The sequence below is a fragment of the Microtus pennsylvanicus genome, chromosome 11 (assembly GCF_037038515.1).
Source record: "Microtus pennsylvanicus isolate mMicPen1 chromosome 11, mMicPen1.hap1, whole genome shotgun sequence".
NCBI lineage: Eukaryota > Metazoa > Chordata > Mammalia > Rodentia > Cricetidae > Microtus > Microtus pennsylvanicus.
Window position 1 is genome coordinate 10,038,982 of NC_134589.1, and position 14,282 is coordinate 10,053,263.

General features: G+C 49.3%; 1 protein-coding gene across 10 annotated transcripts in view; it reads right to left on the reverse strand.

Moving 5' to 3' along the window:
• The window catches only part of Fbf1 (Fas binding factor 1), a 28,361-nt gene extending 14,243 nt beyond the window's left edge, over window positions 1-14,118 (reverse strand). Inside the window, exons 1-14 of one of the 10 annotated variants that reach the window (XR_012912243.1) lie at window positions 14,006-14,056; window positions 13,459-13,604; window positions 11,720-11,801; window positions 10,857-10,884; window positions 9,556-9,597; window positions 8,163-8,253; window positions 6,122-6,170; window positions 5,040-5,090; window positions 3,681-3,819; window positions 1,972-2,049; window positions 1,447-1,563; window positions 1,088-1,223; window positions 846-979; window positions 161-260 (exon numbers count right to left, since the gene is read on the reverse strand). Coding sequence is in view for 8 of the 10 variants with exons in the window: in XM_075990125.1 (XP_075846240.1) it covers window positions 161-260; window positions 846-979; window positions 1,088-1,223; window positions 1,447-1,563; window positions 1,972-2,049; window positions 3,681-3,819; window positions 5,040-5,090; window positions 6,122-6,170; window positions 8,163-8,253; window positions 9,556-9,597; window positions 10,857-10,884; window positions 13,459-13,497 (1,004 nt within the window). In the remaining 2 variants the exon portion in view is untranslated. Of the gene's footprint in view, window positions 1-160; window positions 261-845; window positions 980-1,087; window positions 1,224-1,446; window positions 1,564-1,971; window positions 2,050-3,046; window positions 3,172-3,680; window positions 3,820-5,005; window positions 5,091-6,121; window positions 6,171-8,162; window positions 8,254-9,555; window positions 9,598-10,856; window positions 10,885-11,719; window positions 11,802-13,458 lie in introns of those variants that run through there. The other 9 variants (XM_075990131.1, XM_075990127.1, XM_075990130.1 and 6 more) reach the window with 9 other exon arrangements.
• Window positions 14,119-14,282: the final 164 nt, after the last annotated feature.

A 14,282-nucleotide genomic window follows, 5' to 3' on the forward strand; every position in this document is an offset into this window, starting at 1 on the left:
TCAGGGCTCAGGGCTGCCAGTCCACTCAACGCCCGCACTGTTGGGAGTTCCTAGCTTCCCTCTCCCCTAGGCACCTGCAGACTCATGTCCGTTAGGTGGATGGGGAAGGCTACAGGGACAGGCCTGTGCCTGAGGCTGACCTCCCTGAGTCTTCACTTACTTGACCGACTGTCGGCGAGACTGCCTGCCCTCAGAGGAGGCTACAGTGGGCTGGTAAGCTCCAAAGGTGAGGATCTCATCATCCCAGCTGTCTTCTTTGTCTGTAAATTAAAGGGTATGAACATGATCTAGAACAAGGAAAGCCAAACTTTTTACAGGATCTGGCAAATGCTCTACCACTGGGTGACATCTCCAGACCGAGGGAAGCCAGATGAATGAGTGGAGGCCAATCAAACAGCAGCTATAGAAAGCAGCACAGTGTTAGACCACCTATGGGTAAGCTATCTCATGACACAGCTGTCTCTGTGAGAGAGTTCAGAATGTGTGTTCTGAAGGGAAGCTTTTGTTAAGGATGTGGTTTGAGCTGAATACACCTTTAAGCCCAGCACTTGGGTAGAGAATTATTATGAATTTGAAGCTAGTCTCAAAAGAGAGGAAAAAACTGGGTACAGTAGCACACACCTTTAATCTCAACACGTGACAAGGCAGAAGCAAGCAGATTCCTGTGAGTTCATGGCCACCCTGGTCTACACAGTGAGTTCCAGGCCAGCCAGGAACTATATAGAGAAACCCTATCTCAAAAAACAAACCAACCCCCCCAAAAATGTGATGTGGGGGAGACAGAGAGAGAACAGCAATCTTGCAGCCAGTACAGACTCCCCCCACCCTCCTCCAGGCGTCCTCACCCTCTGGCTTCTGATACTTCTTGTCTAGCTTGAACTCTTTGTGCTCCCCAGCGCCTGGACGAGCAAGGAGCTTGGCAGCTGTTCCTCGTCCCAGCAGTTCATCCAGCTTCGAGCGAGCAGGAAGGGGCCCTTCCCTGTGGGACAGGTATGGAAGGACCGTGCCATGACATGGGGCTCCCATGTTGCTGCAACCTTTGAGCTTTTCCCTGGCCAGGGACTCCCTACTTCATAAGGATTCTTACTGGTCTCCGGTCTTCTTCCTCTCTGCTTTGGGGCTGTCTTCAAAACCCAGGGTGGTCATGATGTCGTCCCCTTCGTCAAACAGCAATTCTTTCTTCCGGATAGGAGTATCCCCAGGAGTCAGAGGAACAGAAGGACCTAAGAAAGAAAAGCAGGGCCCAATACTGGGTGACTGAATGGGGTAGGGGGAAGACAACCATCTGCACTTGTCTGGTTTTTTCAGGGACGCTGACTCTAACCCCACCCCAGATTACACATTCACCTCCCTAGTCCTAGAGCCTGCCCTGCTGAGGTCTGGGCTCTGTACTAGAAAGCTGCCATGACTCTGCCCACCCTGGAACCATAAGTAGGCCTCTCCTACCTTGGCTTGCAGCCATGCTGGGGCTCTTGGAAGCAGGCTTACTCTCCATTATGGGTGGCTTCTTGGCAGTTCCTTCCTCCTCATCAGAGAGAAGTCCCGCCAAGGGGTCTTCAAAGTCTCATGGCCAGAAACAAAGACAAAGGTCAGACTGCTGTCTTTTGCTTAGGTAAGCCAAGCTGGAAGCTGAGGGTAAACAGGCTCTTCAGCATCCACAGTGGGGTCTATGGGGTAGGGTAGGCGCAGAGGGGCTTAAGCAAGGCATAGGGAGTTGAGTGAACCCTGGGACTCCTAGAAATGTCCCTAAGGCATGAATCCATTCATAAAGAAAAAGGGACCTTTTCCTTCACTTTGAAGCCTGGTTTCACAGTCTTTACGAGTAAGTTCCTCAAACATCTTGGCTGCTAGAGCAGTTAGTTCCTAATCATGAACAGCTCTCTGCTCCTCTGACACACAGAGACTTGGCCTTCAGCAGCAGCATCCAGGCTGCTCTCAAGCAAAGCAGTCCAGAAAAGGGGACTCTGATACCTTCAAAGGAAAACTTCTTGTACTGAAGCCCAAAGTTGCTGGAAGGGAGAGGTGGCTTCTTAGTGGCAATGGTGTCCCCTACAGGAAGAAGAGAGAAGGCAGTCGTAGAACTGAGTCTTTCCTGCCCAAGGTTTTCCCTGTATTGGAGTGCCAGGGACAGCAGGCACTTTGTTCTGACAAACTGAGGTTCTTGGCTGTAAGCACAGTCATAGAGCAATCCATACACCCACTCCTCACCTGGACCTCTGGGAGGGAGACATGACTGGAAGGTACTCCCACCCCTCACCACCAATCGCTGGCTCGGGGGATTCCCAAGCCGCGCCACACTTCTCCCTTTTGCAGTGTGAGTAAAATCCAGGAAGCCATGCAGGGGCAAGTGCTCTATCACTAGGCCATATCCCAGCCCAGACTTTCCATGTTAGATAAAAATGATCCTCTAGCAGCTGTAAAAGAGCTGTGCTAGATAGTTTTAGTCAACCTGACTCAAGCTAAAGTTATCTGAGAGGAGGGAACTTCAATTAAGAAAATGCTTCCATAAGCCTGGAGAGCAGTGTCCTCAACCATCCTAATCCTGCACCCCTCTATACAGTTCCTCGTGTTGTGCTGACCCCGACCACAACATTATTTCATTGCTACTTCACAACTGTTATCAGCTGTAAAGTAAATACGACCTGCAGGATGTCTGACATGCGACTCTTGTGAAAGACGCGTTTGACCAACAAAGGGGTCAGGACCCACAGGTTGAGACCCACTGTTACAGAGCATTTTTTAAATTAGTGATTGATGGGGGAGGATCCAGCCCACAGTGGGTGGTGCCATCTCTGGACTGGTGGTCCTGGGTTCTATAAGAAAGCAGGCTGAGCAAGCCATGAGGAATGAGCCAGTAAGCAGCATCTCTCTGTGGACTCTGCATCAGCTCCTGCCTCAGGATCCTTCCCTGTTGGAGTTTCTTCCTGACTTCTTTTGAGATGAACAGTGTTGTGGAAGTGTGAGCCAAACCCTTCCCTCCCCAAGCTGCTTTGGTCATGGTGAAGCTTCACAGCAATAGTCACCCAGAAACAAGAACGGATCAGACCTTTTCCCCACATAAACACACACAGTTGGCTGCTTGGCCTCTTCATCCAAGGCACATTGGTGGTCTGAATGACAATGGCTCCCAGAAGCTCATACATCTGAATGCTTAGTAATCAGAGAGTGGAACTGTTTGGAAGGATTACAAAGATTAGGAGGTGATGTGGATTCCCCTCTGTGCTCTGAATACCACTGGTTAATAAAGAAGCTGCTTTGGGCCTATTGCAGCACAGAATAGGGCAAGGTGTGAATCTAAGCAGATAGAGGATGAGAAAGTAGGCGGAGTCAGGGAGAAGGAAACAGACGCTGGACGCTGGATGGAACCTTACCGGTAGGCCACAACCACATGGCAATATACAAATTAGAAAAAAAAAAGTGTGAACCAGACCCAGTCAGTGTTTCTCTTTCTCTGTCTGTGGGTCAGGATGGTAGCTCTTAGCTACTTCGCCAGCACCATGTGGGCCTCCATACTCCCTGCCATGATGATAATGGACCAACCCCCTGAAACTGTGAGCCAGGCTCTAATTAAATGTTTTCTTTTTAAGAGTCGCCTTGGCCATAGTGTCTCTTCAAAGCAATAGAGCAGTGACTAAGACAGCACAGAAAACTCACAGGACACAGCGCTAACTTCCGCGTACCTTTCTCATTCGCTGTTAATGTGCCAGCAGGCTTGGGATTGCTAGGCACTTCTTTCCCAGAACCCTTTGCAGGTCCTTTGCCAGATGGTGGATGAGACTTCATCTGACCAAAGAGATCATCGTCCATGCTATCCAGGTCCTAGGACAGTGGGAAAGAAGCCTGATTTCTGGAAGGGGCTATGGTTCAGATGATATGAAAGTCTTGGCTTGGGGAGGTGGTATTAGGAAGTAGGGGCTTTGTAGGAGCCTCTGAGTCATTGGGGGCAGTGTCTTGAAAAGAACTCCAGAACCACATCCACCATCTTCCTTTGTTGTGCTTCAAAATGTGGCCATGTGACCAATACAGTTCCCTGCTGCCATCTGCCACCCTCATCAGAGGCCAAACCAACTCTTGCTCCCAACCTCATCCCAAAAGAAATGTCCCTGGTGATGGAATGCTTTTCTGTGGCAGCACAGAGCTGACAGGCTTGGAGAGTGGAGGACTACAGGCTTGGAGGGTGGAGGACTACAGGCTTGGAGGGTGGAGGACTACAGGCTTGGAGGGTGGAGGACTACAGGCTTGGAGGGTGGAGGACTACAGGCTTGGAGGGTGGAGGACTACAGGCTTGGAGGGTGGAGGACTACAGGCTTGGAGGGTGGAGGACTACAGGCTTGGAGGGTGGAGGACTACAGGCTTGGAGGGTGGAGGACTACAGGCTTGGAGGGTGGAGGACTATAGGCTTGGGCACCAGGGGAGAGGATGAAAGAAAGAAACTGAGGAAACTGGTGAAAAAGAAAAGAAAATGGAGCCAAAGGCAGGCAGAGTGGGCGGGGTGGGAACTGGTGCATGAGATTGCAGTGAGAGACACAAGTCAACACAGAGAGAGACAAATGGATAGAGAGATGCACACAGGGCTCTACAAGTCTGCAGCCAAGAGCTCTGCCTTGACCCGGAGACCATGGCAGAATGAGACACAGTCCTGCTGGCTGTGAAAACAGAACACTACAGAGAAACCCTGTCTCGAAAAACTAAAAAAAAAAAAAAAGACAGAACAGAGGTGGCTGACGCCCACAATTCTCTGAAGATTCAGATTTATTTCCAGTTTTATCTGATAAGAGGGAAGAGATTTTGACAGGGAATCTGGGGAAAAACACAGGAAAGGCAAGGAACAGACTTTAGAGGAAACTTTAACCCTGATCTACTTCCCCAGGTGGTCCCAGCTAGGAAAGTCTATGGTTCCTACTAGAGGCCTGTGGCAGACTTCCCAGGCTCCAGATGCCCAGGGCTATACAGAAGTTACAGGACTGGGAAGCCCTGGCTTGACCTGCTGGGATCCCACACCTACCCCAGCCTTGAAGGGGGCGAAGCTGTTTGGCTACCTTCATGTTCTGCAAGAAGACCTGCGGGTCTGCATCCGAGACGCTGGAGACCTAGGCCACAGGTGAAGACACAGCGAAACTAATGTCAGTCAGGATCCAGCAGGCTTGGGGGTTCCCAGTCCTAATAATCTTGCTTTTGCTCAGCAGGGGCAGAGAGCTTAACTGATGAGGCATAAACAGGAGGGTCTCTTGCTCCCCAATCTCCAGGGACCAGCTCTCTGAAGTCAAACCTGCCTGTGTGTGGAGCCCCAGAAGTGTTCCCAGTGTCTGTCCTAACTGCAGAAGCTATTTCCACCACAGGCCTTCAGACCACTTCCTCATCATGCACCTAGTCAGCTTGGCTGTCTCATGGGAAGAGGTGATACCCATTTCTGCAGTTGGGAGCGCTCTGTCATCGAGCTCATTGTTCTGGCAAGGAAGAAATGGATGCTGTTTGGGTCCATTCAGCAGTCCAGGGACATTACTCTACTTTAAGAATCAAGTACAAGGCCGGGTGGTGGTGGTGCCCGCCTTTTATCCCAGCACTCGGGAGGCAGAGGCAGGTGGATGTCTGAGTTTAAAGTCAGCCTAGTCTACAAAAGCTAGTTTCAGGACAGCCAGGGTTGTTACAAAGGGAGACTCTTGTCTCAAAAAACAAACAAACAGAATCAGGTACAAGGCTGGGCATGGTGAAACATGCCTTCATTCCTAGCACCTATAGACAGAGGCAGGTAGATTTCTCTGAGTTCCAGACTGAGGTCAGCCTGGTCTCCAAGGTGAGTTCCAGGTCAACTAGAGCCACATAGTGAAACCCTGTCTCAAAAAATCAAAAAAACGTGTGTATGTGGCGGGGGAGGGGAGTCCAAGTTATATATGAGTTTGTACATCTGTAATCCCCGATCTTGTTGTTTTGGGCTGAGGCAGAAGGCTTGAGTTGCAGGCTAGCTTGGGTTACACAGAGAAAATCTACCTCAAAATAAAACAAAACAAGCCAACTTTGCAGGAACTTCTAAAGCTTTCTGTGAAGAGCTATTAGGCCACTCCAGTCTCACTTTTTGGGGACAAGCACAAAGGTTAAAGACTGGGGAATGGACCAGGCTCACCTCAGCATCAGCTCCCAGTGGCCCTTCAACACTGTCTTTGGGGAGGGATCTGCAAAGAGATGACATCAGCAGCAGTCTATATGACTAAGCCATTAGGTGATTTATAAAAGTTAAGACTTGGGTCTGGGGGTGTAACTCAGTGCTACAGCATGTGTTTAGCATGTTCAAGGCCCTGGGGTCAATCCTAGCATCAGGTAATGGAAGGGAGAGGAAATGAGAGAAGGGGCAGGGAGGGGAGGGAGGCAAGCCAGTCAGGTGTAATGGCATATACCTGCGATCCTGCCACTTGGAGGTAGAGGGAGAAGGATTAGGACTTCAGGTCACCCTCAGGTACGTACTCAATTTTAGGCCAATTTAGAATACACGAGACCTTGTCTCACAGAGTTGTGGGCAGGCTACAGTGTCAGAGTGAACTTGGGAGAGATTTCTCCGGAGGACAGCAATAGAATAGGAATCTCAAGGCTGGAGAGATGGCTCAGCTGTTAAGAGCACTGCCTGCTCTTCCAGAGGTCCTGAGTTCAATTCCCAGCAATCACATGGTGGCTCACAACCATCTGTAGTGAGATCTGATGCCCTCTTCTGTGCATGCAGATAGATAACAAATGAATAAATCTTAAAAAAAAAATAGGAATCTCACATATGTCTGTGTGTGGTGGTACATGCCTTTAATCCCAGCACTCAGGAGGCAGAAGCAGGTGGATATCTGTGACTTTGAAGCCAGCCTGGTCTACACAGTGAGTTCTAGGACAGCCAAGGCTACATAAAAAAACCCTGTCTCAAAAATACAAAACAAAACAAAATCCACAGACCACACAGTATAGATCTTTTCTACTTAAATTGTTTTTCTATTTTTTAAAGCAGTGAAGTTCTTTAAATATAAATTGTTAATAAATAAATGTGAAGGGAAATATTGGGGCCAAACGAATGGCTTAGTCAGTGAAACACCTGCTCAGTTAGCATCTTAAGCATCCGTGTCCCCAACACCCATGTAAAAAACTGGGCAAGGTCTTGTATGTCTGCAACCCTTGTGCTGGGTAGGGAGAAGAGGGGCATGCAAATAAAAGAATCCCTGGAGCTCCCAGTCAACCAGTCCAGCAAACTGTTGAGTGCCAGACACAATGAGAGAGCTTGTCTCAAAAGATAAGGTGGAGAACCACAGTGGAAAATACCCAAAAGACCAGCTCCGGCCTTCATATGCATACATACACATACACACAAAGTTAGTTATAGTTAAAGCTGGGCATAGTGGTACATGTCTGTAATTCCAGTATTTGGGAGACCGAGGCAGAAGGATTGCTCCAAGTTTGAGACTAGTTCACTATGGGCTACATGGTTAGTACTAAGCCAGTATGATTATATAGCAAGACCCTGTTTTCAAACAAACAAACAAATAAACAAAAAGAAAAAAAGCCAACAAAATCCAAATAATCTTGTCTAAAACAAGAGAAAATCATAATTTTCTTTCTTTGGTCTCCCTCTGCTTTGATATTTTTGAGACAGGGTTTCTCTGTGTTGCTTTGGAGCCTGTCCTGGAACTCACTTTGTAGACCAGGCTGGCCTCGAACTCAGAGAGATTTAGAGATTTGCTTGCCTCTGCCTCCCAGATGCTGGGATTAAAGGCTTGCGCCACCACTGCCCGGTTCTCTCCTTGCTTTTAAGACAGTGTCTCACTATGTAGTCCTGGTTGGCCTGGAACTTCCATGTAGACCTGACCTCAAACTCACAGGCATCTACCCGTCTCTACCAGGAATAAAGGTGTGCCCCACCCCACCTAGATGGAAAGAAGGCAAAAAGTGGAGTTCTCATTCTCAGGGGTTGAACAAATCTGAAAGGCAGTGATCTGAACCATCCTCTTTCTTCAGGGTTACTGAAACTGAAGCTCAGAGGAGCGTGGGATGACCAGTAACAGATGGAGGACTAGGAGCCAGGCCTTCAGATTCCATCAATACTCAGGGCTGAGGGGAGAAGTACAATCTCCCAACATTAATGGTGCACTGGCCAAGATGGAGCATAGTGCAGGAAAGGGGCCAACAGGGTCTACCTTGCTTTAGCCTTGGAAGCAGGCCACTGAGGTACACTTGCTGTGTCTCTGGCACGTGAGGCTGGCTCAACAGGCTTCTCAAGCAGTGTTGCTGGAACAAGGAAAACAAGACAGGTCACACCACGCCAATCAGCCTCAAAGTAGTGAAGCCACAACCAAGAGGACCGTGATTCTGCCACTTAACTGCCTGATGCACCTTCCACAGAAGGGTTGTTGGCATCACAGGCACATCCCAATGCCATCCCTGATAAACATGAGTGGAGTGGGTACATTTCCCAGTAGGAAGTCAATCCCAGATGCCAGGAGTGCCAATGAACAGTTCAACCCACCCACCTGTGCCACAGGAAAAGGCAGAGGCACGATGGGTTTTCCATAATCCTAACGCAGGCTGAAATACATGGTTCTCCCTCAAAACAGAAGTCTTGATCCCCCTGGTGAGCTCTGCACATCCCCTAAGCCCTGTTCCTCGGTGCAGCGACATGGACACAAATAGTAAGGGGCCATCTGGGCTTGACGGCTCATGGTTATAATATTGCACAGGGAAGGCTAAGGGAGGGAATTTCCTCAAGTTTGAGGCCAGCCTGGGCTATATAGTGAGACTCCATCTCAAATATAAATAAATAAAAAGCCAGCAAAATGGCTCAGGTGAAGATGCTTCCACAGACTAGAAGGAGCTGTCCTTCCTCTGACCTCCACACATGGGCAATTGCACAAGCATGTACCACCCTCCAAATCCAAAAAGCAAAAAAATAAACCTAAGAGATTTTTAAAAGAAAGACTCTATAAGGAACCTGGCTGAGAGAAGCAGCTCAGAAGTGTAGGGCCCTGGGTTCCCCTTCCAGCATTACAAAAACCTTAGAAAAGAACAAAGTGATATGAGGACTCTTACAGCCAAGTGCTTTAACCAAGTGGGCAAAGCTCTGAGCACTTTCTGCAGATGGTAAAGAACTGTCCCAAGCACATGAGCAGACACTCCACAGCACTGGGACATACATCCCAGCTGTTCACAGTATGGCCGTCACCAAAAGGATGGGAGAGCTGGGCCTGGTGGCACAGGCTGTGACCACCGCTACTCTGGAAGCAGAAGGGAAAGTTCAGTGGCTCGCTGGGCACCCAGGGAGTTCGAGGCCAGCCCAAGCATCACGCCGAGACCCCGGCACAAAGTACAAAGTAATAAACTGGCTGGGGAAACTGCTCAGTAGAACAGAGGCTGCCTAGCCTGGAACAAAATCAAATGAAAAACCAAAGTTGGGAAATAAGCATTGGTGGGTGTGGCCAAAGCAGGAGCCTTCGGTGCTGCCGAGGGAAATTCTCTCCTTCCCCCCTGTGGGTCCTAGGGTGGAACTCAAGTGGTCAGGCTTACGCCCCCCCACTCTTGTCAATCTGCACTTACTGTCATCTCCCAGGAGGTCGCCAAGAACATCATCAATGGAACCTGAAAGCAAAGAGGCAAAAATGACACTTAGAAACCTAAAGCCCTGAGACTTCTGGGTCCCAGGCTTTGGGCTGAGGACGACTGTTGCTGGCCACGAGAAGATCTCTAATGGCAACAAGCCACAGGGCCTTTCTTAAAGCCTGGGGAAAAGTTGAAAGTGACCTTCCCAAAGGTAATTTCTCACCGAAATGTTTCTACCCACCACACCCACCCCAAACACACAAGCCAGTGACCCGTCCTCCAGCCCCTATGCCAGGGTGGTTCCCCTCAGCCCCTCCCCCACCTGCCACCTCCTGGAGTTGGACTGACTGCACTCTCCCTGACCACTGTCGGATGGAGGCATGGTGGGGACATCTAGGTAAGCACAGTTGAATTAATTCTCCTACCCAGCTGTATTTGCCTTCCCCACCCTGAACGTCCACCATATATCCCCGAATTCAGAGCTCAGTGAGAAATTGTGTTTTTCTACGACTACATGTATTTGTTTTTTAAAACTGCTCAACAGTAGAGGCCACCCTATGGTTTTCATGAGCGAAGGCTGCTCTTGCCACCCCTCTGTCTAGGAGGAGAGCGTCAGCAAAGTCTTGGTCCTCCAGTCTTTTTAGTTTTTAATGAGACACCATCTCTCTCTACATAGCTCTGGCTGTCCTGGAACTGTGTAGACCAGGCTGGCGTTGAACTCACAGAGATCCACCTGCCTCTGTCATCTGAGTGCTGGGGTTAAAGTAGTGCACCAACACACCTTGTTTTTTTTGTTTTGTTTTTTTAAATTAGAACAGGAATGTGTGTCGCGACATCTGTGGAGGTCAGAAGACAACTTGGAGGACTCGGGTTATTGGGCTTGGCATGAGATACTTTGCCTGCTGAGCCTCCTCACTAACTTTTTCTTGGTAAAAAAAAAAAATAGGGGGGGCTGGAGAGATGGCTCAGTGGTTAAGAGCATTGCCTGCTCTTCCAAAGGTCCTGAGTTCAATTCCCAGCAACCACATGGTGGCTCACAACCATCTGTAAAGACATCTGGCGCCCTCATCTGGCCTTCAGGCATACAGACAGAATATTGTATACATAATAAATAAATAAATATTTAAAAAAAAAATAGGGTCTCAACCAGGCTGTGGTGGCATAACCCTTAAATCCCAGCACTCAGGCAGAGGCAGGCAGGCGGATCTCTGTGTTTCAGACCAGCCTTAAACCAAAAAGAAAAAAAAAAAAGGAGAGGTGTATTTGGATTAAGGGGCATGTTCCATGTCTCCACTTACCTTTCAGTCCTTTCTTGGTTTTCAGTGCCTAAAATGGGGGGGGGGGGAAATCACATCAATAAAATGCAGCAGTTAGCATGTGTTGGCACTGGACAGGAAGAACACTCTGCCTTCTCCAGGCCCCGGGGAAGGAGCACCAGGCATCACGGATAAGTCACTGTTTTCCTCCAGCTTCTGAGAATGAAAGCACTCAAGAGGCCAGAGACAGTACTTCCTAGCCAGCAAAGCCGGGTGCAGACAAACACCTCTCTTCAGATCACAGACATTACACACAAAACCACCAGACATATGCAGTCAATAACCAGAATGTCTTCTTCTGTTCTGTGTCCAATGAGGGTTTAAAGATGCTCCCAGCAGGAAATGCAGAGGACTCAGAGCTTGAGAGATGGGCTCACCTTCAATCCCAGCACTCAGGTGGGGAGGGGGGGGGTGCAGAGGCTGGTGGATCTCTGTGAGTTCCAGGCCAGCCTGATCTTCTACATAGCACTTCTAGGACGGTCAGAGCAATAGGGAGGCCTTGCCTCAACAAAACCAAAGAGAAACTACAAAAACAGAGGCTAAAGGAAAACTCTGCTCACTGATTAATTTCTTTTTGGGAGCGGGGAGGCAGGGCTGGAAAAGGTCTCACTGTGTAGCCCTGACTGGCCTGGAGTTCGCTATGTCAAACAGGCTGGACTAGAATCCACAGAGATCCACCTGCTTCTGCCTTTACCTCCAAGTACTGGGATGAAAGGCTAAACTCAATGCTTAAGTTCTTTCTAATGCTACTCTACCATGGAGACCATCTCCTAGAATATTCTACGCAGTCAGAGGTTCGGGGTGCAAAGGTGGGGTAGGGTGGGGGTTTATATTTCCACGCCTACCATCTGGGACTTGGGGGCTTTCTGCAGCTCCTTCACAGTAGTGTCCGGTCATGTGCACTCTCGCTGAGCAAGTTCATCCTCCCTAGCAGAGAAAATTAAAGTAGCTGCTTACAAGAGTCGTGGCTGGAGCTGGAGAGAGGGTTCGAGAACTGAGAGCACAAACTGTTCTTGCAGAAGACCTGAGTTGGGTTGCCAGCACCTGTGCTGAGCAGCTCACAACCTCCTTTAACACCAGCTCCAGATGGCCTCCATGGGCACCTGTGCTGAGCAGTTCACAACCTCCTGTAACACCAGCTCCAGGTGATCTCCATGGGCACCTGCACCCACACATACTTATACACACAATTGTATAATTAAATAGAAAATATTTTTTTAAATATGTAGTTTATCTAGACATGGTGACAATCCTGAAATACCAGAACTTGGGAAAGGGAAGCAGAAAAAAAAAATCAGGCACTCAAGGTCTTCCTCAGCTACACAGCAAATTCAAGACCAGCCTGGGCTATGCAAGTCTCAAGAACAAACAAACATACAAAAAACTAAAATAATAAATAAATAAAATACAGCGTTTACCAGTGCTTGACTCCAAGGTTGTTAAGGACCCTCTCACTTACGAGGAAACCTCATAAGTGGTGGTGTACACCTTTGATCACAGCATGCGGGGACAGAGGCAGGCGGATCTCTTGTGAGTTCGAGGCCAGCCTAGTCTACAGAGCAAGTTCCAGGACAGCCAGGAATAAGTCTGTGGGTACAGGTGTTTCTGCCACCTGACTATGCGAGCTGGATCCTCAGGACACATATGACGGAGGGAGAAAATGGACTCCTGCCAATTCTCCTTTTACCTCCATGTAAATCTGTGTCCTGCCCCACAAACAGATAAGTGCAATTAAAAAAAAAAATTCCAGATCGGAGTATGGTAATACATACTTAGCTTCAATACCAGAACTTGGGAAGCGGCAGGAAGAGCTATGTAACAAGACTTTGTCAAGAAAGAAAAAGCTAGGGGGCTGAAGAGAAGCCTCAGCCATTAGGAGCACTTGTTGCTCTTTCAGAGAAGCTGGGTTGGATTCCCATGACCCACGTGGTGGCTCACAACCTGTTACTCCCATGGGGGGCAGGAGGGACAAAGGGATCTGACACCCTCTTGTAACCTTCATGCATGTGGCACACAGACACACATGCAGACAAAACACCCCTACACAGAAAATAAAGATACAGGGGGAGGGAAATGGGAGGCTGGGAGGAGGTGGAAACTTGTTTTTTTTTTTCTCATTTTCTCAATAAAAAAAAAAGATTTAAAAAAAAAAAGAAAATAAAGATACATTTTTAAAAAAGAAGAAAAGGTTAGGTATAGTGGCTCATACTTGTAATCCCAGCACTTGGGGGTCTGGAGCAGGATTGGTATGAATTGGGGCCAGCTTTGACCATATAGTGAGTTCTTGGGCTAGGGTGAGTGCCTGTCTCAAGAAAGATTTTGTGTGTGTGTGTGTGTATGGGGGGGGAGGGGAAGGAGATTTGGAGACTTCTTGGAAAAAGCAGTCCACATCCTTTACCCTGGGAGAGGATGCTGAAATGGCAAAGAACCACGTGGAAAGGTAACTACATCCTGGCCCGGTAATCCAAGAAACTCTCCCGACTATTTGTGGGCAGCATCCAGCAGGAAGTGTGAGTGAGCTCTGGGAACAGATTTTTCTAACATCCTCTCCCTTTCTCCCCTGCTCCGCTTCACCCAAACCCACCTTCGCAGGCCTAGGAAGAAAACCGGCTGCGGCGCTCATATGTCTTCCTGGTGTGCCTAGCTTCTTATTAAAATGCAAAGTGTAACTGGAGTTGTGGACACTGGGGAATGCTTGTGTTTCTCCCGCGCAAAAGCAACTTTAGCGACCTGCAAGTCCAGACGTGTTTTGACTCCTATCAATCACATCAAGGAATTTCTGCTATCTCCTCTGCATCCCGTCGCCGCTTCCCAAAGGTGAGGCATTTTCTAGGAGTGGCTTGGAAGGGCCAGAGGGTCTTCACACCTATTCAACCAACTCCATAAGGACATTTTAAAGGCCGCGAGCCCGCCCCTCAGCCCCAGCGGTTCGGTTTCGGGCCACAGCGTCGCGCCAGGCGAGGCATGGTGCCGCTCAACGTTCCATCCCCCGCGCGCCCATCCCGCGCTTCTCCCAGCCTCCGAGGGCCCTGTTACGAGCCGTCCTTTCAGAAACACGGCCACGGAAACCCAGCCCAACCAGCGTCCCGGATTCCGACTCCACTCAGTCCGCCCGTTGCTGCCAGGCCTACCACCACTGCGCGGGCGACGTTCCCACCTCGCCGCCTCTGGCCTCAACTAGAAGGCGGCGTGATGCAGTCTAGGAACTGTAGTCCGTGGCCCGCTCACTTGCGGGCCGAACCACAGGAGGTGCCGGAAAGAACTACATTTCCCAGTGTGCCCCGCGATAGGGCGCTTCTCCGGCCAGGGCGTCTGTTGGATGCTCCTCGAGTTGCTAGGAGCTTTCTCAACCCGCTCCGCTGGGAAGCGGGGAGAGCATACTCGTATCGGGTACAATCCGGCTCTTTC